The 19,595-nt window shown below is 43.4% G+C and overlaps 1 protein-coding gene across 1 annotated transcript in view; it reads right to left on the reverse strand.

Moving 5' to 3' along the window:
* LOC106591118 (serine palmitoyltransferase 3) overlaps nt 1–19,595 on the reverse strand; it is a 100,126-nt gene that overhangs the window by 56,314 nt on the left and 24,217 nt on the right. Inside the window, exons 3-5 of the mRNA XM_045710244.2 lie at nt 18,658–18,812; nt 14,434–14,582; nt 2,118–2,242 (exon numbers count right to left, since the gene is read on the reverse strand). Coding sequence (XP_045566200.1) covers nt 2,118–2,242; nt 14,434–14,582; nt 18,658–18,812 — 429 coding nt within the window. The remainder of the gene's footprint in view (nt 1–2,117; nt 2,243–14,433; nt 14,583–18,657; nt 18,813–19,595) is intronic.

Raw genomic sequence — 19,595 nt, forward strand, 5'->3', positions numbered from 1 at the left:
GCCGTTCCTTTCGAACCGGGCTGGTGACACACGATCGCTCTGAATCAATACATTTCTGAATTAATAAATGAGCTGGGTTCAGCAGAACACGGGGTAATCAAGCCCTGGAGTGGTGACCTGCTCTCCTCCACTGTGCACTGCCCTCTCCATGTCTAGACTGCCCTCTCCTGTCTGTCCTGTAACTAAGGCTGTGTGTGTGTCTAGACTGCCCTCTCCTGTCTGTCCTGTAACTAAGGCTGTGTGTGTGTCTAGACTGCCCTCAGCCTCCATGCTCTACTGTTATGTTTAACTTCATTAGGGTAGGGGGCAGTATTCGGAATTTTGGATGAAAAGCGTGCCCAAAGTAAACTGCCTGCTACTCAGGCCCAGAGGCTAGGATATGCATATAATTCGATTTGGATAGAAAACACTCTAAAGTTTCCAAAACTGTTAAAATAATGTCTGTGAGTATAACAGAACTGATATGGCAGGCGAAAACCTGAAGAAAATCCATCCAGGAAGTGCTTTAATTCTGAAAGGCTGTTATTCCATTGAAAGCCTATCCACCATATAAAGACTTAGGACCCAGTTCACGATCTCTATGGCTTCCTCTACATGTGGCCAGTCTTTAGGCATCGTTTCAGGCTTTTACTCTGAAAAATGAGGGAGAAACAGCACATTCAATGAGTGGACAGTGGAAATTTCCAGACATGAGTCCAGCGCGTGACCAGGAGCGCGACATTCTAGTTTCTCTTTTACTATTGACGAAGCTTTGGTCCGGTTGAAATATTATTGATTATTTATGACAAAAACAACCTGAGGATTGATTTTAAACATCGTTTGACATGTTTCTATGAACTTTTCATGGTACTTTTTAGATTTTTCGTCTGCATGCTGTGACCGCGCTTTGTTCCAATGGATTACTGAACAAAACACGCCAACAAAACTGAGGTTTTTGGACATAAAGAGGGACTTTATCGAACAAAACAAACATGTATTGTGTAACATGGAGTCTTCGGAGTGCAACCATATGAAGATCAAAGGTTAGTGATACATTTTATCGCTATTTCTGACTTTTGTTATTCCTCTTCTTGGCTGCTAACTGTTTGTAATGATTTGTCTGCTGGGCGCTGTTCTCAGATAATCGCATGGTTTGCTTTTGCCGTAAAGCCTTTTTGAAATCTGACACAGGGGTTGGATTAACAAGAAGTTTATCTTTAAGCTGGTGTACAACATTTGTATCTTTTATGTATGTTTATTATGAGAATTTCTGTTTTGTTGAGTTTCACGCTCTGCAATTTCACCGGATGTTGTTTGAGACAGTGGATTATTGAACAAAACGCGCTAACAAAAGGTTTTTGGATATAAACATGGACTTTATCGAACAAAACGAACATTTATTGAGTAAATGGGAGTCTTGTGAGTGCAACCATATTCCCTACATAGTGCACTACTGTTGACCAGGGCCCCTTATTCCCTACATAGTGCACTACTGTTGACCAGGGCCCCTTATTCCGTACATAGTGCACTACTGTTGACCAGGGCCCCCTATTCCCTACATAGTGCACTACTGTTGACCAGGGCCCCCTATTCCCTACATAGTGCACTACTGTTGACCAGGGCCCCCTATTCCCTACATAGTGCACTACTGTTGACCAGGGCCCCTTATTCCCTACATAGTGCACTACTGTTGACCAGGGCCCCCTATTCCCTACATAGTGCACTACTGTTGACCAGGGCCCCCTTATTCCCTACATAGTGCACTACTGTTGACCAGGGCCCCCTATTCCCTACATAGTGCACTACTGTTGACCAGGGCCCATAGGAACACAGACTAGGTATTGAGTTTAATGTATATTTATTATCATGTGGATGGAATTCTCTTTAATTTAGGCCATGCTATCATCAGACTACAGACACAAATATTCCATTCAGACATTCTGACCATTTAGCTAATTTAGTTTCATTTGATTCAGTAGAGACTAAAAACACAGAGCTCTCTGAGAATGAACACTGTTTCAATCTGGTTAGATGACAAAGAGTGTGTGTGTGTGTGTGTGTGTGTGTGTGTGTGTGTGTGTGTGTGTGTGTGTGTGTGTGTGTGTGTGTGTGTGTGTATGCGTGCGTTTAAGACCCACCTTGCCGACCAGTGCCGGTATGTTCATGGAATTGGTAGCGAAGCCCATACCCATGGCCATGCTGGACTCCACCCCCAGGAAGGTGGCTACAAGCTGCTCCAACTCCCCATGGATAACCAGGTTCCCTGACGGACAGACGACAGGACAGGAGTTTTAGAACGAGCAGATCCATTTCAGCCAACACTTTTGATACTGTTACAGTCTGTTACAGTGTTTCAAGCATTGAGAAGTATGCAGGTATGACTGAGCTTTACCAACGGTTTCTAATGTGAATGTGTCCCGCTTGTCTAAGTAAACATTGTAGGTTTACTGCCTAGAAGGTTGGTATTCTTTTCTCATTTTTTGGAAGGTTTAAAATCAACAGTCTTTCCAGCATGTTGGTCTTTGTCAGATCAGCCATGTTTTGGACAAGGTGAGTTGGTCAGTGACGGACCCAGGAAGATCAGCCACGTTTTGGACAAGGTGAGTTTGGTCAGTGACGGACCCAGGAAGATCAGCCATGTTTTGGACAAGGTGAGTTGGTCAGTGACGGACCCAGGAAGATCAGCCACGTTTTGGACAAGGTGAGTTTGGTCAGTGACGGACCCAGGAAGATCAGCCACGTTTTGGACAAGGTGAGTTTGGTCAGTGACGGACCCAGGAAGATCAGCCACGTTTTTGACAAGGTGAGTTTGGTCAGTGACGGACCCAGGAAGATCAGCCACGTTTTGGACAAGGTGAGTTTGGTCAGTGACGGACCCAGGAAGATCAGCCACGTTTTGGACAAGGTGAGTTTGGTCAGTGACGGACCCAGGAAGAGTAGCTGCTGCTTTAGAAGTCGCTAAATGGGGATCCTAATAAAATAAAAGTTAAATTAGGATGCTGAGTCCTGCATAAAGTTAACAGTCAATTAGAGTGACGTATCCCTTTAAGTCCCAGGTAATATATCAGTTCAGGAACCAAGGTCAACGCATCATAATAGATCTACGAACAGCTCTAGGTCCGCCATATGTTTTGGATAGTTCAATAAAATGCAGGAGACACTTCTAGGCGAGTCCCAGGTGATATCCTACGGCGTCATAGGACACGGTGCACTAGGTGGGTTTTCACGGAAGAATACTGTACCAAGTCATCTAGCTGAATAAACTAAGTTTGAGCCTATTCCTGGAAACATTGAACCACTGTAGTTTACATCAATTTTAATTTCTAGAGGTAGCTAGAAAAGTTATATTTGAGCGTTTTAGTGTTTCAGTGAATTGTTAGCGAGGGAGGCCCTGCTCTGTCGCTTCCCCAGCTGTTTAGTTAATTTTTCATGCCAATCTCCTTTGCATTAGTGTAGCCTCTCCTGTAGCCTATCAACTATGTGTCTGTCTATCCCTGTTCTCTCCTCTCTGCACAGGCCATACAAACGCTTCACATCGCGTGGCCGCTGCCACTCTAACCTGGTGGTCCCAGCGCGCACGACCAACGTGGAGTTCCAGGTCTCCGGCAGCCTCTGGAACTGCCAGTCTGCAGCCAACAAGGCAGAGTTCATCTCAGCCTATGCTACCCTCCAGTCCCTCGACTTCTTGGCACTGACGGAAATATGGATTACCACAGAAAACACTGCTACTCCTACTGCTCTCTCCTCGTCTGACCACGTGTTCTCGCACACCCCGAGAGCATCTGGTCAGCGGGGTGGTGGCACTGGAATCCTCATCTCTCCCAAGTGGACATTCTCTCTTTCTCCCCTGACCCATCTGTCTATCTCCTCCTTTGAATTCCATGCTGTCACAATCACTAGCCCATTCAAGCTTAACATCCTTACCATTTATCGCCCTCCAGGTTCCCTTGGAGAGTGCATCAATGAGCTTGACGCCTTGATAAGTTCCTTTCCTGTGGATGGCTCACCCCTCACAGTTCTGGGTGACTTTAACCTCCCCACGTCTACCTTTGACTCATTCCTCTCTGCCTCCTTCTTTCCACTCCTCTCCTCTTTTCACCTCACCCTCTCACCGTCCCCTCCTACTCACAAGGCAGGCAATACGCTTGACCTCATCTTCACTAGATCCTGTTCTTCTACTAATCTCACTGCAACTCCCCTCCAAGTCTCCAATCACTACCTTGTATCCTTTTCCCTCTCGCTCTCCTCCAACACTACTCACTCGGCCCCTACTCAGATGGTATTGCGCCGTCGCAACCATCGCTCTCTCTCTCCTCTTCCATCCTATCATCTCTTCCCTCTGCTCAAGCCTTCTCCAACCAATCTCCTGATTCTGCCTCCTCAACCCTCCTCTCCTCCCTTTCTGCATCCTTTGACTCTCTATGTCCCCTATCCTCCCGACCGGCTCGGTCCTCCTCTCCTGCTCCGTGGCTTGACGACTCATTGCGAGCTCACAGAACAGGGCTCCGGGCAGCCGAGCGGAAATGGAGAAAAATTCGCCTCCCTGCGGACCTGCCATCTTTTCACTCCCTCCTCTCTACATTTTCCTCCTCTGTTTCTGCTGTTAAAGCCACTTTCTACCACTCTAACTTCCAAGCATCTGCCTCTAACCCTAGGAAGCTCTTTGCCACCTTCTCCTCCCTCCTGAATCCTCCTCCCCCTCTCCTCCTCCCTCTCTGCGGATGACTTCGTCAACCATTTTGAAAAGAAGGTCGACGACATCCGATCCTCGTTTGTTAAGTCAAACGACACCGCTGGTCCTGCTCACATTGCCCTACCCTATGCTTTGACCTCTTTCTCCCCTCTCTCTCCATATGAAATCTTGCGACTTGTGACGGCCGGACGCCCAACAACCTGCCCACTTGACCCTATCCCCTCCTCTCTTCTCCAGACCATTTCCGGAGACCTTCTCCCTTACCTCACCTTGCTCATCAACTCATCCTTGACCGCTGGCTACGTCCCTTCTGTCTTCAAGAGAGCGAGAGTTGCACCCCTTCTCAAAAAACCTACACTCGATCCCTCCGATGTCAACAACTACAGACCAGTATCCCTTCTTTCTTTTCTCTCCAAAACTCTTGAACGTGCCGACCTTGGCCAGCTCTCCTGCCATCTCTCTCAGAATGACCTTCTCGATCCAAATCAGTCAGGTTTCAAGGCTGGTCATTCAACTGAGACTGCTCTTCTCTGTGTCACGGAGGCTCTCCGCACTGCTAAAGCTAACTCTCTCTCCTCTGCCCTCATCCTTCTAGACCTATCTGCTGCCTTTGATACCGTGAATCATCAGATCCTCCTCTCCGCCCTCTCCTAGTTGGGTATCTCCAGCGCGGCCCACTCTTGGATTGCATCCTACCTGACAGGTCGCTCCTACCAGGTGGCGTGGCGAGAATCCGTCTCCGCACCACATGCTCTCACCACTGGTGTCCCCCAGGGCTCAGTTCTAGGCCCTCTCCTATTCTCGCTATACACCAAGTCACTTGGCTCTGTCATATCCTCACATGGTCTCTCCTATCATTGCTACGCAGACGACACACAATTCATCTTCTCCTTTCACCATTCTGATAACCAGGTGGCGAATCGCATCTCTGCATGTCTGGCAGACATATCAGTGTGGATGATGGATCACCACCTCAAGCTGAACCTCGGCAAGACGGAGCTGCTCTTCCTCTCGGGGAAGGACTGCCCTTTCCATGATCTCGCCATCACGGTGGACAACTCCATTGTGTCCTCCTCCCAGAGTGCTAAGAGCCTCGGCGTGACCCTGGACAACACCCTGTCGTTCTCCGCTAACATCAAGGCGGTGACCCGATCCTGTAGGTGACCCGATCCCTGCCTTACACAGGAAGCAGCGCAAGTCCTAATCCAGGCACTTGTCATCTCCCGTCTGGATTACTGCAACTCGCTGTTGGCGGGGCTCCCTGCCTGTGCCATCAAACCCCTACAACTCATCCAGAACGCCGCAGCCCGTCTGGTGTTCAACCTTCCCAAGTTCTCTCACGTCACCCCGCTCCTCCGAACACTCCACTGGCTTCCAGTTGAAGCTCGCATCTGCTACAAGACCATGGTGCTTGCCTACGGAGCTGTGAGGGGAACGGCACCTCCGTACCTTCAGGCTCTGATCAGGCCCTACACCCAAACAAGGGCACTGCGTTCATCCACCTCTGGCCTGTTGGCCCCCCCTACCTCTGCGGAAGCACAGTTCCCGCTCAGCCCAGTCAAAACTGTTCGCTGCTCTGGCACCCCAATGGTGGAACAAGCTCCCTCACGACGCCAGGACAGCGGAGTCAATCACCACCTTCCGTAGACACCTGAAACCCCACCTCTTTAAGGAATACCTGGGATAGGATAAAGTAATCCTTCTAACCCCCCCCCCCCCCTTAAAAGATTTAGATGCACTATTGTAAAGTGGTTGTTCCACTGGATATCATAAGGTGAATGCACCAATCTGTAAGACGCTCTGGATAAGAGCGTCTGCTAAATGACGTAAATGTAAATGGTGCACAGATGAATGAATGTAAATGGCATCATGCACAGATGTTGGATCTTGCTTTGAACACTTTTGTTACTAAGAATTTTACTGCAAAGCAGGGAAAATCAAGTCTGACATTTTTATAAATGGAAATTACAAACTTTAGAAGCCTTTTTTAAAACACAAATACTCTACAAGTATTTGTGTTTTAAAAAAGGCTTCTAAAGTTTGTAATTTCCACTTATAAAAATGTCAGACTTGATTTGCCCTAAAGATACATTTAGCAACCCCTACAAAAACGGCCATTAATTATAATCCACATAATAATTAACGTCCTGTTACTGAAGGATTATTTCCCTGCTGTAGCAAACTGAATAAAAATTTCAAAACGCAACATGCAACAATTTCTACGATTTTACTGAGTTACAGTTCATCAGGAAATCAGTCAGTTTAATAAATTCATCAATCCCTAATCTATGGATTTCACATGACTGGGAATACAGATATGCATCTGTAGGTCAGGTACCTTTAAAAAAAGAAAAGAAAAGAAAAGTAGGGGCGTAGATCATAAAACCAGTCAGTATCTGGTGTGACCATCATTTGCCTCATGCAGTGCGACACATCTCCTTCACATGGAGTTGATCAAGCTGTTGATTGTGGCCTGTGGAATGTTGTCCCACTCCTCTTCAATGGTTGTGTGAAGTTTCTGGATATTGGAACTAGAACACACTGTCGTACACGTTGATCCAGAGCATCCCGAACATGCTCAATGGGAGACATGTCTGGTGAGGTATGCAAGCCATGGAAGAACTGAGACATCTTCAGCCTCCAGGTATTTTGTACAGATCCTTGCGACATGGGGTCGTGCATTATCATACTGAAACATGAGGTGATGGCGGCGGATGAATGGCACGACAACGGGCCTCAGGATCTCGTCACGGTATCTCTGGGCATTCAAATTGCCGTAGATTTAAATGTAATTGTGTTCAATGGCTGTGTGAAGATGAGAGCCAAGCTTTATAGCACAACCTCGTTCTCATTTTATTTGTTTATTAGGAATCTCCATTAGCATTTGCAGAAGAGGCAACTACTCTTCCTGGTTTCCACATCTCAGAGACAGGTTGTTCAAAATGAGGGCCACAATAACGCAGCTCTTTTTTTCCACAGCTCCTCTGCCTCCAAAACTGGGTTTACCGGGAGTAGAATTCTTACTCAAATAAATAGAAACCAAAAATGGATTTTGTTCTACATCATTTTTTTTTTTTTTAGACAGACAGCAGTCTAAGTCTCAGTGAGACTGGTTTAACGATGAGCTATTTTTACATATAGCAGACACTTTTATCCAGAATGACTTACAGTACGGTGAGTTCATATATTTTACTATACAGTATTCAGACCCTTTGACTTCTTCCACATTTCGATATTGATAAAAAAAAAGAATCCTCAACCATCTACACACAATACCCCATAATGACAAAGCGAAAACAGCTTATTTTGTATTACCATATAATTTTTGAATGTTCTCTATAGTTATGTACTTGAAAATGTATTGAAAACATTTTGAACAGTAATGCAATGGTTCTTTGAATCAGTCTAAAACTTTGCACATACACTGCAGCCATCTAGTGGCCAAAATCTAAATTGCACTTAGACTCTTAAGTGATATAATGGCTTTTCTCTTGAATTAAAAAAAAAAATGGATTTTTAATTTTTTTTTATAGAAAAAGCATGTTCTTTTCTTTGTATTGTCTTTTACCAGATCTAATGTGTTATATTCTCCTACATCAATTTAACATTTCCACAAACTTCAAAGTGTTTCCTATCAAATGCTATCAAGAATATGCATATCCTTGCTTCAGGTCCTGAGCTACAGGCAGTTAGATTTGGGTCATTTTAGGCAGATTTTCTTTTAAAAAAGGGTCCAATCCTTACACTATAACATCTGATAGTATTTCCTCTCTGTTCACACACACAGCGGATGGGCCCGTAGGAAATGATCCAGGCTTATGCTACATACTGTACATATTTTTAACAGGGATTGAATAATTCATTCAACGCTGCAGCCGCCACCAAGTTAATTAAAGGTATAATTCCTGAGAAATATAACAAATGATGTGAGATAAAAGAGATGGGCCAAGGTCAAAATGGCACCCTATTCCCTATATAGAACACTACTTTAGACCAGAGCCCTATAGAACCCTATTCCCTATATAGAACACTACTTTAGACCAGAGCCCTATAGAACCCTATTCCCTATATAGAACACTACTTTCCCATAGTTGTAACTGAAGTAGCTCGTCTTCTTCCCCAAATAAACTCCTCTTGTCTTAGGCTCAAATGGCACCCTATTCCCCTATGGGCCTTGGTCAAAACTAGTGCACTACATAGGAAATAGGGCTCTGGTCTAAAGTAGTGCACTATGCAGGGAATAGGGTGCCATGTGGGCCATACACACTGTCAGTTTTCTGGCTGTCATCACAGCACCTACATGCAGTATGTAGTCTCTCTCACGTCGTAGAAGAGAGGAATTTATACCGCTCATAAAACCATAGGTATTAACAAAGAACTGATCCTCTCCATTAAAAGGAAAGTATAGTTCAAGACTCTTGACTTCAAAACATTGTCACGTTCGTCGGAATAATGATGGTCGGACCAAGGCACAGCGTGACTAGCGTTCCACATCTTTTATTAGGAAGTGAAACTAAGCAAAGACAAAAACCAATAAACAATAAACTAACAACGAACAGAGATGCTACGTGCACTAACTCAAAACACACAAACAATATCCCATAACCCACAGGTGGAAAAAATAAAAAATGCTACTTAAGTATGATCCCCAATTAGAGACAACGATAACCAGCTGCCTCTAATTGGGAATCATACAAATCACCAACATAGAAAATCAAACCTAGAACCCCACATAGAAATAAATAAACTAGATCAACCCCCAGTCACGCCCTGACCTACTCTACCATAGCAAATAAGAGCTTTCTATGGTCAGGACGTGACAAAACATACAGTAAAGCGGAGGGGGTTGATATGGCTACTCTAGAAGACTATACAGGTAACTGCCAAAATAAAGGAAACACCAACATGAAGTGTCTTAAGTGGGCATTGGGCCACCACGAACCAGAACAGCTTCAATGCATCTTGGTATAGATTCGACAAGTGTCTGGAACTCTATTGGAGGGATGTGACACCGTTCTTCCACGAGAAAATGACATAATTTGGTGTTTTGTTGATGGCGGTGGAAAACACGCTGTGTCAGGCGCCACTCACAGAATCTCCCATAAGTGTTCAATTGAGTTGAGATCTGGTGACAGACACCTTTTAAACCCCCTATGCTACATCTGTCTAGTCCTCTTTCCAAGTCACTGAGATCTCTTCTTCTAGTCATGGTAGCCTAAATAATAGGCAACTGGGCATGTTTCTACATGACCCTAAGCATGATGGGAAGTTAATTGCTTAATTAACTCAGGAACCACACCTGTGTGGAAGCACCTGCTTTCAATATACTTTGTATCCCTTATTCACTCAAGTGTTTTTTCCATTATTACTTGTAGAGCAGGGCTCTCCAACCCTGTTCCTGGAGAGATACCCTCCTGTAGGTTTACATCTGTCTAGTCCAGGGCTCTCCAACCCTGTTCCTGGAGAGATACCGTCCTGTAGGTTTATATTGTAAATCCCTGGATGCAATTCCTATGGCTTCCACAGGGTGTCAGCAGTCTATGTTCAAAAGTTTCAGGCTTGTAACTTAAAAAACGAATAAGAAATAACCGTTTTTTGTATGAGGACACAGTCTTCAAAATCCGTGTCATCGTGCTCCATGATGAAGTTGCGCACCTACTAAAATCGGTTTCCTATTGAACATACTTTTTTCTGAAATAAATATTATAGTTTGATTACATTTTAGGGTGTCTGAGGAGTAAATAAAAAACATTTTGACTTGTTGAAACAACGTATATTTTCGGTTTCCTTTCTCTGCAAGTTGAACGAGTGGATTACTCAAATCGATGGCGCCAACTATACTGACTTTTTGGGATATAAAAAAGTATTTTATCTAACAAAACGACACTACATGTTATCTCTGGGACCCTTTGGATGACAAATCAGAGGAAGATTTTCAAAAAGTAAGTGAATATTGAATCTTTATATGTGAATGTATGAAACCTGTGCCGGTGGAAAAAATATTTTGATGTGGGGCGCCGTCTTCAAACAATCGCATGGCATGTTTTCGCTCTAATAGCTACTGTAAATTGGACAGTGCAGTTAGATTAACAAGATTTTAAGAAAACATGCCAAATTCAACTCCATCGTTCATCGAATCAGATGGCTTATTCATCACAAAACCATTTGAAGTTGGCAATTATTTTAAATTATTATTTATTGGCAAAGTGGGCAAACTGGGAATGCCAACGACGAACAGTGAGCCATCGTATTCATGCATAAAAAGAAAAGCAGTGCAAGTTTGAATTTTGTAAAGCTGCCTTTACTGGTTCTAACAGCAGACCTATCAGCTTGCTGCCAGCTCTAAGCAAACTGTTGGAAAAAATTGGGTTTGACCAAATACAATAATATTTCTCTGTAAACAAATTAACAACAGACATTCAGCATGCTTATAGAGAAGGTCACTCAACATATACTGCACTGACACAAATGACCGATGATTGGTTGAAAGAAATTGATAATAAGGAGATTGTGGGAGCTGTATTGTTAAGATTTCAGTGCAGTCTTTGATATTATTCACCATAACCTGTTGTTGAGAAAACATATGTGTTATGGATTTTCAACCTCTGCCATATCGTGAATTCAGAGCTATCTATCTAATAGAACTCAGAGGGTTTTCTTTAATGGAAGCGTCTCTAATGTCAAACATGTAAAGTGTGGTGTACCGCAGGGCAGCTCTCTAGGCCCTCTACTCTTTTCTATTTTTACCAATGACCTGCCACTGGCATTAACTTCTTACGGATCAAATCCCTTTAGCGGGATCGATTTGACAACAGCCAGTGACAGTGCAGAGCGCCAAATTCAAACAACAGAAATCTCATAATTAAAATTCCTCAAACATACAAGTATTATGCACCATTTTAAAGATGCATTTCTTGTTAATCCAATCACACTGTCCGATTTCAAAAAGGCTTTACGGCGAAAGCACACCTTGTGATTATGTTAGGTCTGCGACCTAGCCACAGAAAAACAGCCGTTTTCCAGCCAAAGAGAGGAGTCACAAAAAGCAGAAATGGAGATAAAATGAATCACTAACCTTTGATGATCTTCATCAGATGGCACTCATAGGACTTCATGTTACACAATACATGCATGTTTTGTTCGATAAAGTTCATATTTATATCCAAAAATCTCAGTTTACATTGACGCGTTATGTTCAGAAATGTTTTGCCTCCAAAATCCGGTGATTTTGCAGAGAGCCACATCAATTTACAGAAATACTCATCATAAACGTTGATATAAGATACAAGTGTTTTACATAGAAATAAAGATACCCTTCTCCTTAATGCAACCGCTGTGTCAGATTTCAAAAAAGCTTTACGGCAAAAGCACACCATGCGATAATCTGAGTACAGCGCTCAGCCACCAAAACAAGCCATACAGATACCCGCCATGTTGTGGAGTCAACAAAAGTCAGAAATAGCATTATAAATATTCATTTACCTTTGATGATCTTCATCGGAATGCACTCCCAGTTCCACAATAATTGTTTGTTTTGTTCGATAAGGTCCATATTTATGTCCAAATACCTCCCTTTTGTTTGCGCGTTCAGTCCAAATGCAAAATGCGCGAGCACTAAGTTGAGACGAAAAGTCAAAAAAGTTCTATTACAGTTCGTAGAAACATGTCAAACAATGTATAGAATCAATCTTAAGGATGTTTTTATCATAAATATTCAATAATATTCCAACCGGACAATTCCTATGTCTTAAGAAATGAAAAGGAACTCAGCTCGCTCTCACGGCCACACGCATGACTGAGGTCATGGCAATTTTCCAGACACCTGATTCCAATAGCTCTTATTCTCTCCCCATTCACAGTAGAAGCATGAAAAAAAGTTCTAAAGACTGTCGACATCTAGTGGAAGCCTTAGGAAGTGCAATGTGACCCCATTTACACTGTATATTGGATAGGCAATCACTTGAAAAACTACAAACCTCAGATTTCCCACTTCCTGGTTGGATTTTTTCTCAGGTTTTCACCTGCCACATGAGTTCTGTTATACTCACAGACATCATTCAAACAGTTTTAGAAACTTCAGAGTGTTTTCTATCCAAATCTACTAATAATATGCATATCCTAGCTTCTGGGCCTGAGTAGCAGGCTGTTTACTCTGGGCATGCTTTTCATCCGGACGTCAAAATACTGCCCCCTAGCCCAAAAAGGTTAAACAAAGCATGTTTGTCCATGTATGCTGATGATTCGACCATATACGCATCAGCAACCACAGCTAATGAAGTCACTGAAACCCTTAACAAAGAGTTGCAGTCTGGGTGGTGAAATGGGTGGTCAGTAATAAACTGGTCCTGAACATCTCTAAAACTAAGAGCATTGTATTTGGTACAAATCATTCCTTAAGTGCTAGACCTCAGCTGAATCTGGTAATGAATGGTGTGGCTGTTGAGCAAGTTGAGGAGACTAAATTACTTGCCATTATTTTAGATTGTAAACTGTCATGATCAAAACATATAGATCCAATGGTTGTAAAGATGGGGAGAGGTCTGTCCGTAATAAAGAGACGCTCTGCTTTTTTGACACCACACTCCAAAAAGCAAGTTCTGCAGGCTCTAGTTATATCTAATCTTGATTATTGTCCAGTCGTGTGGTCCAGTGCTGCAAGGAAATACCTAGTTAAGCTGCAGCTGGCCCAGAACAGAGTGGCATGTTTTGCTCTTAATTGTAATCAGAGGGCTGATATTAATACTATGCTGCCAGTCTCTCTTGGCTAAGAGTTGAGGAGAGACTGTTTCTTATAAAAAGAAGTGATGCAGTCAATGTGTTGAATATGCAAACAATTTAGAATAGTCAACTTACACACAGCTCTGACACACACACCCCACCAGACATGCCACCAGGGGTCTTTTCAGTCCCCAAATCCAGAACAAATTCAAGAAAACGTACAGTATTATATAGAGCCCTTATTTCATGGAACTTCCTTCCATCTCATATTGCTCAAATAAACAGCAAACCTGTTTTAAAAAAAACAGATAAAGCAACACCTCACAACGCCTCTCCCCTATTTGACCTAGATAGTTTGTGTGTATGCATTGATATTTAGGCTAGGTGTGCCTTTTTAAAAAATGCATGTCGTGCTGTCCTTGAGCGGTTCTTGTCTAATGATGTTCTATACTATGTCATTCTGTATTAATGTTCCATGTTTTGTGTGGAACCCCAGGAAGAGAAGTTGCTGATTTTGCAACAGCTAATGGGGATCCTAATAAAATACCAAATGCCGCTGTTCTATCCTGCCGGTACAGCGTATAACCAGCCAGCTGTATGTTGATGTTGTCGTCGTTCAGCCACGACTCCGTAAAGCATAAGATTAAAGAATTTAATGTTTTCACTGACATGCCTAGTTAAATAAAGGTTAAATAAAACAAATTTAAAAAAAAACAAAAGGAGTAGCTGAAGTGTACAAAACCACTGCTTTTTACAAAACACACAGACAAGGGCCCAAATGGCACCCTATTCTCTACACTACCTTCGACCAGAGACCTTTGAGCAGTTCAGTTCTGACCTATTTTAAATTGAGGGGGGGAAGAGCTCTCTCCTCCCTCTTTCAAACACCTAAAAGTGCCCACAAAACAGCCCCACCTTCCAACACACACACACACAAACTCACCCACCACACACACACACACACACACACACACACACACACACACACACACACACACACACACACACTCCCCCCAACACACACCACACACACACAAACTCACCCATTTCCTGTCGTGTGCTGCAGACACCGAGGCCATACTGCTGGGTTCTGTCTGCTACAGTCTTCATGAAATCAGCATCGTTCTCAGCGAAACCCAGGTAATTATAGGAACCCATGTTGATCACGCCGTCTATGGTCTTCCCTGTTAACCTGCCCACACACACACACACACACACACACACACACACATCGTTTCATCATGTTAAACCCATGTTGATCATGTTGTCTATGGTCTTCCCTGTTCATCCTTTATCTGTCAGGTTGTACTAATCACATTATATCCTGTTTCTATCAATTTTGTTTCACACATGCATGTCTGAGATACTAAACGCAAAAATGCACAAACACTCACTCACAAACAACCTAACTGAATTACACAGTATTAGCGGGAACCAACCTACAACATAATACAATAAGCTATTATTCACCCTGAGTCTACCAGTAAACACCATTAGGGTTGCAAAGGGTTGGAAACTTTCCGGGAAATTTCCATGGGAAGTTAAGCCCTAGAATTTCGAGAATTCTGCTTAAATTCGTTAAAAAACATTAGCTTATGGTGATTTTGTTGTTGTGGGATACACAAGGCAATTCTAGGCCTTGTGGCATATTTTGGTTAAACTATCCCCAATTCAATGGGATTGCAACCCTCTGCATGCACAGTGCATTCTTCCATCACATGTACAACTGATTCTCAAGATCTTGCACACTAATGAGATGCTATTGAGCCCACACTACTACACTGTCTGAGCCAAGGACTACATGCTTTCTGGTAAGTTTTGATTACAATACTAGGTGGGGTGAATATATTCTATATGACATACATGATTCTTTTGTTAACTAGTAAATATTAGCCTAGAGGAAAGTGTGTTTAAATAATTTCTAACTTGTTAACAATTTATGATAGTTAGTTTTTGCTACAATGTGGGTTTTAGCTTGCGTGAGCCAACTAACTGAGGAGTGTTAATTCACCTGTTTCCATACATGTTTCATTTTAAAACATTTATCTTACAAAGGAGTTGTTCAATCTAACTGCTTAACTATTTATTTCTAATCTTTACAGGAAAATGTCACGGGCACCATCTGACGTGTAGAGACATTTCACATTTCAAGTGAAGGTCAAGCAAATCATAGAGAAAGCAGACTGTATTGCAATCATCTCTGATGGGTGGTTGAATGTTCGTGGGCAAGGAATAATTAACTACATCATCTCCACCCCTCAACCAGTATTCTACAAGAGCACAGACACAAGGGACAACAAACACACCGGTCTCTACATTGCAGATGAGCTGAAGGCAGTCATCAATGACCTTGGACCACAGAAGGTATTTGCACTGGTAACAGACGATGCTGCGAACATGAAGGCTGCTTGGTCTAAAGTGGAGGAGTCCTACCCTCACATCACACCCATTGGCTGTGCTGCTCATGCATTGAATCTGCTCCTCAAGGACATCATGGCACTGAAAACAATGGATACATTCTACAAGAGAGCCAAGGAAATGGTTAGGTATGTGAAGGGTCATCAAGTTATAGCAGCAATCTACCTCACCAAGCAAAGTGAGAAGAATAAGAGCACCACATTGAAGCTGCCCAGCAACACCTGTTGGGGTGGTGTTGTCATCATGTTTGACAGTCTCCTTGAGGGGGGAAGGAGTCTCTCCAAGAAATGGCCATATCACTGTCTGCCAATATGGACAGCCCCATCAAGAGGATCCTCCTGGATGATGTATTTTGGGAGAGAGTGGTAAGCAGCCTGAAACTCCTAAAACCTATAGCAGTAGCCATTGCACGGATTGAGGGAGACAATGCCATCCTGTCTGATGTTCAGACTCTGCTTGCAGATGTAAGAGAAGAAATCCGTACTGCCCTTCCCACTTCACTGTTGCTCCAAGCAGAGGAAACTGCAGTTCTGAAATACATCAAAAAGCGTGAATGTTGGACCCCAAGTATGCTGGCAAGAGCATCCTGTCTGGTGCAGAGATCAACAAGGCCTATGGTGTCATTACTACTGTGTCTCGCCACCTTGGCCTGGATGAGGGAAAGGTTCTTGGAAGTCTGGTGAAGTACACTTCCAAGCAAGGGCTTTGGGATGGAGATGCAATATGGCAGTCGTGCCAACATATCTCATCAGCCACCTGGTGGAAGGGACTTTGTGGATCTGAGGCTCTTTCCCCTGTTGCCTCCATCATCCTCCAAATCCCACCAACATCAGCCGCCTCAGAGCGCAACTGGTCCTTGTTTGGAAACACACACACTAAAGCACGCAACAGGCTGACCAATACAAGGGGTGAAAAATTGGTGGCCATCCGGGCAAATTTGAGGCTTTTTGAGCCTGACAACGAGCCATCCTCAACAAGGTTGGAAAGTGACAGTGACGATGAGGCCTCAGAGTCTGATGTTCAAGAGGTGGACATTGAGGAGGTCCAGCGAGAAGACATGGAAGCCTGAGAGGAAGACAACCTAAGCTTTAGTTTCTAGACTATCATTTTACAGATGTATGTTGAAAACGTTTTTGGGAGATGCGATGGATCATTGGGGATCATTCAATATTCCCCTTCTTTTGTTGTTCAGTGAAATCATCCCATGTGAAGAGTCAGCTCATTTAATTGAAGTTCAATTCGTTCAATTCATAACAAATTTGTTTTTTTATTTCTATTGGAAGGATTCAATCATTTGCAATTATGTCTACTTAAGGTAAAAGGTTTATGTTTCTGTCTCCATATGATATGGTAAATATATACAATGCAAAAAACATCTACATTTAAATGGTATTAATATTATTTTGCATATATTTCCATTAATTCCCATATATTCCCATTAATTCCCTCGGAATGTTTCCACCTCTGAATATTCCCCAAAATGTGCAACCCTAAACACCAATATGATATTATTCACCCTGAGTCTACCAGTAAACCCCAATAAGCTATTATTCACCCTGAGTCTACCAGTAAACCCCAATAAGCTATTATTCACCCTGAGTCTAACAGTAAACCCCAATAAGCTATTATTCACCCTGAGTCTACCAGTAAACCCCAATAAGCTATTATTCACCCTGAGTCTACCAGTAAACCCCAATAAGCTATTATTCGCCCTGAGTCTACCAGTAAACCCCAATAAGCTATTATTCACCCTGAGTCTACCAGTAAACAAATGAATCAATATTTGCTGTTTTCAATTTGCTCTTAACACCTGACACTGATTATCATTTATGGCCAGTGTGAGTCTGAATCCCAAATCAACCCCTAGCCCCTACACCCTAGACACCTGTTTATGTATGACAAGATTGGATGACAACAAGCCTTTCAGAAGGCACCATGTAGCTAATATAGCTACCACCATATAGCTAATACAGCTACCACCATATAGCTAATACGGCTACCACCATATAGCTAATACGGCTGCCACCATATAGCTAATACGGCTGCCACCATGTAGCTAATACGGCTGCCACCATGTAGCTAATACGGCTGCCACCATGTAGCTAATACGGCTGCCACCATGTAGCTAATACGGCTGCCACCATGTAGCTAATACGGCTGCCACCATGTAGCTAATACGGCTGCCACCATGTAGCTAATACGGCTGCCACCATGTAGCTAATACGGCTGCCACCATGTAGCTAATACGGCTGCCACCATGTAGCTAATACGGCTGCCACCATGTAGCTAATACGGCTGCCACCATGTAGCTAATACGGCTGCCACCATGTAGCTAATACGGCTGCCACCATGTAGCTAATACGGCTGCCACCATGTAGCTAATACGGCTGCCACCATGTAGCTAATACGGCTGCCACCATGTAGCTAATACGGCTGCCACCATGTAGCTAATACGGCTGCCACCATGTAGCTAATACAGCTGCCACCATGTAGCTAATACAGCTACCACCATGTAGCTAATACAGCTACCACCATGTAGCTAATACAGCTACCACCATGTAGCTAATACAGCTACCACCATGTAGCTAATACAGCTACCACCATGTAGCTAATATAGCTACCACCATGTAGCTAATATAGCTACCACCATGTAGCTAATATAGCTACCACCATGTAGCTAATATAGCTACCACCATGTAGCTAATACAGCTACCACCATATACATCTTTCAGAAGGCACCATGTAGCTAACACCATATTGCTGCCACGTACGTATACGTCATCTCAGATCTACAAGTGCCTATGCAGTAGGGGTCTATTTGGGATTCAAGGTGAATTAAGTGCCCGTACCTGAATGTCCAGTTGTAATCTGGGGACACCCTCTCCATCACGTCAAACACAGGGCCAGGTAGACTGCAGATAGGTCTGTTCCAGTTGTCTCTTACTCTCATGTACAGGTTACGGGTGTAGAAGTTCTCAAAGTCTTGATACAGGGGGACAAAATCCTGCGGACACATATTGAAACAGGTTTATTATCACAGCACAGCGTGATTACTACATGGTTTTTATGTCGCTAAGTATGATTAGGTACTTAGAGAGTGGTGGTGCAGTGCACTACTCATATCCAATACCATTTTATTTGACAAAAATGCAGAGAGGGGCCTCCCGAGTGGCACAGCGGTCTAAGGCACTGCATCGCAGTGTTTGAGGCGTCACTACAGACTCGGGTGCGATCCTGGGCTGTGTCGCAGCTGGCCGCGACTGGGAGGCCCATGACGAGGTGCACAATTGGCCCAGCGTTATCCGGGTTAGGGGAGGATTTGTCCTTGTCCCGTGTCAGAAGCATGCACATGGTCGCAAGGTGTACGGTCTTTCCTCAGACACATTGGTGCAGATGGCATCCGGGTTAAGCGAGCGGTGTGTCAAGAAGCAGTGCTGTTGGCGGTGTCGTGTTTCGCCTCCCCAGTCCGTATAGGAGTTGCAGCGATGGGACAAAACTAACTACCAATTGGAGATCATGAAATTGGGGAGAAAAAGGGCTAATTTTATTCATTTAATAAAACATTGCTGAGAGGAAGAAAATTGATAAATATAATAACACCTAATAATAAAAAGTAATAATAAATACACAATGAGTAATGGTAACTTGGCTATATACAGGAAGTACCAGGTAATAACATGGCTATATACAGGAAGTACCAGGTAATAACATGGCTATATACACAGGGGACCCGTACCAAGTCAATGTGCAGGGGTACCAGGTAATTTAGGTAGATATGTACAGTATA

This window comes from Salmo salar, chromosome 28 (assembly GCF_965601325.2).
Source record: "Salmo salar chromosome 28, fSalSal1, whole genome shotgun sequence".
Lineage (NCBI taxonomy): Eukaryota > Metazoa > Chordata > Actinopteri > Salmoniformes > Salmonidae > Salmo > Salmo salar.